The sequence below is a fragment of the Solanum pennellii genome, chromosome 11, assembly GCF_001406875.1.
Source record: "Solanum pennellii chromosome 11, SPENNV200".
In the NCBI taxonomy this organism is placed as follows: domain Eukaryota; kingdom Viridiplantae; phylum Streptophyta; class Magnoliopsida; order Solanales; family Solanaceae; genus Solanum; species Solanum pennellii.
Window position 1 is genome coordinate 5,779,190 of NC_028647.1, and position 8,601 is coordinate 5,787,790.

The following is an 8,601-nucleotide window of genomic DNA, read 5'->3' on the forward strand; positions in this document are numbered from 1 at the left end:
ACCTATATTAAATATAACCACACTTGTAAAAGTACACGTAGTTGAGACAAATTTGTGGCATGAGATCGACAACAATACATGTATCAATGCACATTAATTGTTCCTTTATTTTTTTGAACATTTTTAATTTTAACATCTTTTAATTAAAAAATAAAAACTTTAATTTAAATTAAGAAAATATTATACACTTTTTAAATTTCTAACCAAGTTTTCGAACAATTTAACATCACCCATATATTTACTAGCAATAACACCACATTTTTATTTCATTTCACACAGATATTTTTGTTCCTACAAAATATACTCTCTGTCCTAATTTACGAGACACTTGTTTGAAACTCAAAATTCCAAATAACGCAATGTTAAAATTGGAAATGAGGGAGTATGAAAAGTTTGATAAATACGATCCTGTCTTGGCATTTAGCCATTGGTTTGGTAAGTTAGCTAATAATTTTTGTATAGAAAGGTATTAACCAATCCACAACATTCTTTGGCTCTGCTCAAATTTCATTTGAGGAATAAAAAAAAATGGTGATGTGGGTATTTGGATATGGATCTCTAATTTGGAAGCCTGGGTTTAACTACGATGATCGTCTTTTCGGTTTTATCAAAGGCTATCGTCGTGTCTTTTATCAAGGTATGGCTTCTAATTTTGTTTTGTATGTTTATTGAATTGCTTGTGAATGTTACAATGTCATATGAATAGTCAAAGTGAAAAGAATTAATTTTTAAGAACTATATGGAAATGTTTTGGATTTTAACTATGATATATAGTTGGTCGAGTTAATAGAAGTTTATATATGTGTTGTGTAGGCAGTACTGATCATAGAGGGACACCAGAATTCCCAGGTAGAACAGTAACACTGGAGCCTGCTGAAGGAGAAAATTGTGTGAGTTTTTTTTTTTTTTGTACATTAGCCCATGTTTGAATGTATTGACTATCTTGTTCGTCTCTTTTTTACGCTATATCCCAACTTATGAATGTGGCTCGATTCTTAAATGTATCTGGTTGCGAAGTTCATGAGGCTGGAAAGACAAATATACTATGAAGAAATGTCAGAAAAAAGTTTGCCATAGCATCATTTCTTTTTTGAATTGCTTTTTCTTGAGCTGAATCGGGGAAACAACCTCGCTTTCCATTGTTGTTTGTTCCAATTTAAACAAGAGATATATATTAAAATCATCCTTCATTATTTTCTTCATGTATGTTGTCTTCTTTTATCTGAGTAAGATTGTTAAAGCAAATCTAATACCTCCAACCTTGTCTATACATTTGCTAAAGGGATTAGTTGAAGTTAGATAATAGAACTGTACATAAAGTCCTTTTGGGCAAGCTTTCTCAAAGTATTCTGCATAGTAGAGATACCTGGAAACTGAATAAGAATGTTTCGAGATGGTGCACTTCCTAGTTCCTTCAAGTGTATAAGGAGGCAGATATGCATTTTAAAGAGAGCAAGAAGAATCTATCTGTACTTTGTCTTGAAGGAAGAAAGAACTTCGCAAGATGTTGATTTTGGTTATTGTTGCCATTGGACTATGTACGGTTCTTCTCACTACTGGATGCCTAATATGTTCATGGAGTACTGCTAGAGGCTGCCTTTGTCTCACAGGATGCTTCCTTAGAAGCTATTGGCTGGCTGCTTAGTCTAAGTTAGGATGCTAATATGAGGAGCCTTCTCTTATATGCCTTTCAGTTGTCCTAAAAAATGAATAACACTTTCATTCTTCTAGGTTGTTGTACGGATTCACAGGTGATGATGCACACCACTTCCTTCTATATGCATTTCTTCTGATTCTATACAGTTACGTTGTTACAGTTGGTCCTAATGCACTAGGTATTAATGTGATTCAATGGCTGATATCGTCATGTTAAATCACTATTATATAAATCCAAAACAATGTCTGATTGATGCAATGGAAAATAGAGTCTGATTTAATGGCCGTCTGTCCTTTTCTTTTGTATTCCTGTTATTCAAATGTCTGATTGATGCAAGGGGATAAAATATAGGAAAGAGTATGAAGTGCGTGTACTCTGAAAGTAAAGCTATCCTTCTTCGTATCTCTTTTCTTCCCTCTCCTCTTGTATATCCAATCAAAGCAGTGTGTATCCGTTTCTCATTGCTTTCTTAGACGATCAACTTAGTAGTGAAGTCTCTGATTAACCAGAAGCACAATCTGCAGCATATTCTTTGCAGCAACAAGGTATCTCCTCGATGAGAAAAAGGAACAAAGGGGCTTGTGAATGCTATTTTAATGTAATGAGATTTATCTACTTATGTGTGACCAATTCCCAATAGTTGAAACTGATAACTCTTACACTTACAGTGGGGTATGGCCTACAAGATAACGAAGGAGGAAGATCAAGAAGTGGCACTGACAGTAGGTTTTTCTTTTATACGTATGCTTTTATCTTATCCTTTCTTCATATTAAAGATTGTAAACTGTGTTATTTTTATGCTTGTGTTTGCCATATGCGAGAATTCAAAATTTGTGCTATTGTGAGTATACATTTGAGGCACATCCCATTCTTACCTTTTGAAAGTAATGTAGTGTTATCTTGCTGTCTTGAAATCTATTGACTTTATGCACTGAAGAGTCGAGGAGACATCTGCTTTGTTTATTAACTTGATAGAGTAAGTTACAGCTTTAAGGAGGTAAAATGTGGTCTAATTTATAATTTATTGGGAACAGGCTGATTGAAAGAAAAAGACAGTTACACCATATAAATATTTTGAGCTATTATATGCGTGCAAATTTTCTAAATTTTCGTTAGAATAATGTTATTACATATAACCTCTGAAAGGGGAAATTCCCTGTTCACAAACAAGGGGCAAGTAGTGGTCGATGCTCATTGGAGTCTCACATGTGCTTTAAAAATGAGCAACATCAGTATTCCATGCTTCATCTCTTAGATGTATTTTTATCCATTAAAAAAGTTCTAATATACCTCAAAGCTGGAAATGAAACATTAAGCTCAAAGGTGTCTTACTAGGCATGCATCTCTAATTGAACAATGAAACCATTCAGTTGTCAGGCAATGAGGCATGCATCAATAACAAAATGCACAATCACTGGTTCTTTATTACTACACTAAATGCCTGGAAGAAGAATCTCTGATGTTGCCTTAAAAGTCATATTAAAGTAGTTGGTTGTAATTTGTCAGCTCTTATGCTATGAAAGAGAAGTGAAGCGACTTGACTTGCCAGTGGCCTCTTAAAAATAGCATTTTCTTGAGAGAATTCCTTTAGAACTTCTGGAGTTCGCTTTGTGTGTAATTGAATTTCCGAAGGAAATCTATAACTTTAATTATTTAAATATGGGTAACAAAATATCAATAAATGCTCATGTTCACTTAGATGAATTAGAAAACTGCACCCAAACTTGAATCCAAAAGATTTGGCTCCCCTATAAAGTATCATTCTAATTTGCCTTCTTTCTGTTTGGGTATGTTTGTTGATATTTTATATTCCTTAAGCATTTTGATTTTGAAATATGTAGTAAATGCTACGATTTACGTCTTTTGATCAAATCCACTATTAGTTTGCTCTTGCTCCACATTCACAGATTTCCTCTGCAGCATTCTCCTAGGATATACCATATGTTCACTTTGACGGCAGAGGTCTACCATAGATATCTGTGTTTTTGCATTCTCTTTTTGTGTTTGACTGCCGTAGTTTTCTGGTTCCCCCAATTGCTGTATGAGTTTCACAAATTACTGGTTTCAGTCTTCCAAATATTAATTGAGTTTCTATCTTTCACTTGTATGACAATGCTTTTTGTTTGTTTGTCTGGTTACAATTCTATTATAATGGCATTCATGTGGCCTAAATCACATCATTCAATGACTCTATTTTGTTAATGTATATTCTTTTCATGTTTCCTCCATCTAGTACCTTGAAGTCAGGGAAAAACAATATGACCAGAAGGCTTATGTAGATCTTTTCACTGTAAGTCATACTGAGTTAACTTTTAACCAAAAGAAAGTGCTTGTTGAATTATCATTCTTTGTTCTGTGCTAATCGATTCATTAACAAATCAACTTACATCCAGGAGCCTGCAGCATCAGCACCAGCTGTTTCTGGTGTATTAGTGTAAGTTACAAAATCGACACACTACACATTTTTACTCAGTTTTTTTCTTGATTCATCATGCAAAATTACTGTTTGAGCATTCAGATACATAGGTTCTCCAGACAAGAAGCTTAACGAGAACTACCTGGGACCTGCATCAGTTGAAGAAATTGCTAGGTGTGTGTCATATTTCAGTGCTTTTTTTAAAAAAATCGCACTACATTCTATATTGACAAGCCCATGTCAGAATTTCTGTTAGAAAAAGGAAATACATTATAGTGACCAATGATCTTTGATTTTGATTCTAGGTAAACAAAGCTGAGATTCTTAGAATTCCACATTGATTGAGTGTTGTGTTGTAGCCTTTCTTATATGATTTTTGGAAAATCCTTACGGCATGGGCTAGGCTTTTGGATTATGCCCAGGATTTTTAATACGGTTTTGGAAATTCCTTATGGAATGAGCTAGCCTTTTGGATTAAGCTCAGGATCCATTTTCTTAACATGGTATGATAGCCACTCTGCGTACAACCTTAAGTGATGGTTGGAGAGCTCGTAGCGAGTATGTTGAGTTCCTAGAAGGAGGATGAGCTCGTAGCGAGTATGTTGAGTTCCTAGAAGGAGGATGTATGTAATATGCTAAGTAAATCACATCAACAAATACACGAGAAATATTGGGTATGTAAGGAAGCAGGCCTAAGATGTGACGCGCTTTAAAGCCATGAAGGTGTGACAATATGATATCAGAGCCAAGCTCATCTCATCCTGATGTTGGGCTACTCAAAATTGTTCCCCTTGTTATACCACTTCACACTTCTGGGTGTGCAGGAGGTGTTACATAACACATAGGTTAAGCATATGAAATGTATTTTTCTTATATGTTCTTGGACAATCCACATCACCGGAGTACTGGGTTTAATTAGGATTTAGACCCAAGGTCCATTTCATCATTTGAGTACGTGGGTTTAATAAGGATTTAGACACAAGATCCATTTTTCTAACGATTATTTTCTAACAATAGACCCTTATGATCCTGCCCTTCCCCATACCCCGCATATAGAGGAAGCTTAGTGCACCGGGCTGCCCAGATTTATTATTGTTCAATCCAAGAACATAAATATTTTTCCCTTGACTGAATAAACTAGTTACACATGAGAAATGTATTTTACAAAATCATCTTGACTGCAACAACAGGTAACTGTCTTGACCTGCCTTATGCTCTTTGTGATTCTAATTTCATCGAAAGGGAGCTTTTTAGAATTTGACTTTTCGAATAGACATTATAGTTTAGCAACTGTTAATGTATATTTGAACTGTGCAGTCAAATTGCTCGTGCAGAAGGCCCCTCAGGACCCAACAAAGATTACCTTTTTCAACTTGAAAATGCCCTTGGCCTCTTAGGTAACTTCTTAAGCCTAAAAAAGCTGTCGTTTCCTACTTCATTTCGTGCTTTAGTTTTATCACTCTTTACATTGTTGGCCAACATTATCCGTCTTCACTTGAACTAGGATGTGAAGATAAACATGTCATCGACATAGCAAAGGAAGTCAGGCGCATACTTTCAGAAGACGAGGTAACTATCTCATGATCTTGCAGATACACCTGAGCAGACACTTGAACAGTGCATGTTAGAGGGGTAAAGCAATTGCTTTTCTATATTCAAGTTCCTTCATATTTTCTTGCATTCAAGCAAAATAATACACACACTATAATACATTCTTTTCATGTTTTTGTCTGCTCAAACTTTCAACAATATACTTGAATTGTCATACAAATGGAAAGATGATTTGAGTTAATAATAGTGTGTCATGACAAAAAAATTGTTCTATAACTATATTTGAATTATGAGATTTAAGAAAATGCAAAACTAGAAAATTGATTCAAGTAGCTTAACAATCCAAAAAAAATGTTTGTCAGAACCACAATTTATGTACTTCCTACTAAGAAGATGATCAAATTTCCTTTTTGTATTGCTACAAAAATTACTCTGCCTACTTTTTTAAAGATATATATTTGCAAAGTGCAATTTTCTATTTACACAGAAATCCAGTAGGTAAAATCATTCACTAAAATGAGTAGTAATGCATAAGAAATACAATGTTTGATAATTGATGAGAAGGTAAGTTAATTATGTATAAAATTAATATGATGTTCAATTTACAGTTTAAAGTTCTACATAATTAATAAGTATATAAATTATGAGAAAATCTATTTATTATTTTATACAAAATATGTTGAATAACTAATACTCCATCCGTTTCAATCAATGTGACATAATTTGACCTATTTAAAGCAATTAATCAAAGTACTAGTTTTTTCTAACATCTTACAAAACTAGTATAAATGTATTTTAAAGTAATGTTGTAGGGTGTATTTTATTTTTAAAAATTCAGTTTTGTGCTGACGGCGTTAAAGTGAGAAACGTTGCTTTGAGTAACATTTCATAGTACGTTACTTTGAGTCACTTTCTACTCCTAAAACGTTTCTCACGATAATGTTTCTTAAGAATTCAATCATGAAAATATAGTCATTGAACGTTACTGAGAGTGACGTTTTACAATAAATACGTGATTTATGTTTGGAGCAGACACACCTGATATACCTATTGATTTCAATTGATTGGAGTTGTTGTCCGCATTTTTTCTTTGATACGTCATTGTTATTGAAGTCTACCTAGTCTAGATATGTTGCATAATTTAAATAGAACATTATGATCATTTTATCAAAGACTATTGTAGTTGTAAATATGAGAAATTTTTAACGTTCATACTTTTGGCTCTAGATATTAGTTCGGTATAGCAAAACTACATTTCACTGTCCATACCTCATTTGAACTTATAAATACCTATAATTACTCATTCTCACTAACATACATAATTTATTAAATCATCACAAACACCCACAAAAAATTTTGGTCAAAAAACTATATGCAATCAATGTGTGCCTCTTGTAAGGGCAAACAATGTATATTACCATATCTTTTAGTACGTAATGAATTAGGTGAGCCATGACATTTGAAAATTTTATATCAATGAGTTTTCTTTCAAATTCAACAAATTCTGTATGATTTAATAATTCAAGTAAAGCGTTATGACCATTTTATCAGAGACTAGTGTAATTATTAAATATGAGAAACTTCGAACATTTTGACTTAAGATGTTAGTTTCAGGTATAGAAAAAAATTCAATTCATGGTTTATACCTCATTTGAACTTATAAATACCTATAATTACTCAAACACTCATAATTTATTAAATTATCACAAACATCCACAAAATATTTTGGGTCAAAAAACTAAATGCAATCAACGTGTGCCTCTTGTGAAAGCAAACAATGTATATTACCATACCTTTTTGTACGTAAAGAATTAGGTGATCCATGACATATGAAAATTGTAGGTCAGTCATTATCTTTCAAATGCAACCAACTTTATATCATTTAATTATTCAAGTAAAGCATTCAGACCATTTTACCAGAGACCAGTGTAGTTGTAAATATGAAAAACTTCGAACGTTCATAATTTTGACTTTAGATGTTATTTTCGGGTATAGAAAAACTCTATTTCACTGTTCATACCTCATTTGAACTTATAACTACCTATAATTATCCATTCTCACTAACACACATAATTAATTAAATCATCACAAACACCCACAAAAAATTTTGGTCAAAAAACTAGATGCAATCAATGTGTGCCTCTTGTGAAGGCAAACAATGTATACTACCATATCTTTTTGTAAGTAATGAATTAGGTGAACGGTGACATATGAAAATTGTGGGTCAATGAGTTTTCTTTCAAATGCCATCAACTTTGTATCATTTAATAATTCAAATAAAGCATTATGACTAATTTATCAGACACTAGTAAACTTGCTTCAATCAAGTTCACTCAATCAAATCTAGGCCTTATTCTAAATTTACAGAATTCAATGGCATGTGCTTGGACTCTTAAGAAATGTTTATCTCCTAAAACGTGATTCAAAGTAATATATTATAAGCTTCAAATGTTACTCATAGTAACGTTTTTCAACTCAAAGCCGTTAGCACACAACTGAAATGAATTTTTAAAAAATAAAATATACCCTAAAATGTTATAGTAAAATACATCTACATTGGTTTTGTAAATTTTTTTTAAAAAACATGTTATTTTAGTGAATTGCTTTAAACAATATCTTAGTATGGTAAAAAAGTCCAATATATTATAAAAATGAAAAAACTTTGCGACGTTTCAAAACTACTCTCGAGATAAATAAAATTTCAAATTTAGTACTAATTAACAATAGTGAGCTACAACACCCACTAACAGATAAAAAGTAATCAGGTTCTTCACTAACCAACTTATAAAGGACCACATTGTTTCAAATGAAACAAAAAAAATAAAAAATGAACCACTAAAAATACTCAACTAAGATGTAAAAACCAATAGCAAATGAAAACATGAGGTTTGACAATTCCCAAAAACCAGGTTAAAACTGAATCCAACCCTCACTCACTTCGCAATAAAAAAACATGTCAATTTAGGGTTGAAATTTT

At 32.6% G+C, this 8,601-nt stretch overlaps 1 protein-coding gene across 2 annotated transcripts; it reads left to right on the plus strand.

Moving 5' to 3' along the window:
* The first annotated feature begins 405 nt into the window (after nt 1–405).
* LOC107003194 (gamma-glutamylcyclotransferase 2-3) lies at nt 406–5,889 on the plus strand. Of its 2 annotated transcripts, XM_015201479.2 has the most exons (8): nt 408–637; nt 814–890; nt 2,326–2,379; nt 3,891–3,947; nt 4,051–4,091; nt 4,176–4,247; nt 5,391–5,470; nt 5,578–5,889. In XM_015201479.2, the coding sequence occupies exons 1-8, from the start codon at nt 529–531 to the stop codon at nt 5,655–5,657; spliced, it is 570 nt and encodes a 189-aa protein (XP_015056965.1). In that variant the 5' UTR covers nt 408–528; the 3' UTR covers nt 5,658–5,889. The 2 variants fall into 2 exon arrangements, with proteins under 2 accessions (XP_015056966.1, XP_015056965.1); XM_015201480.2 differs by lacking the exon at nt 4,176–4,247 and having other exon boundaries at nt 406–637.
* Nucleotides 5,890–8,601: the final 2,712 nt, after the last annotated feature.

Excerpts from the sequence above, each read along its gene's own strand:
- LOC107003194 (XM_015201479.2), top strand. The coding sequence starts at position 529 with ATGGTGATGTGGGTATTTGGATATGGATCTCTAATTTGGAAGCCTGGG. Across the intron at positions 891-2,325 it reads CTGCTGAAGGAGAAAATTGT|TGGGGTATGGCCTACAAGAT; the intron begins GTGAGTTTTTTT and ends TTACACTTACAG. Across the intron at positions 4,248-5,390 it reads TCAGTTGAAGAAATTGCTAG|TCAAATTGCTCGTGCAGAAG; the intron begins GTGTGTGTCATA and ends TGAACTGTGCAG.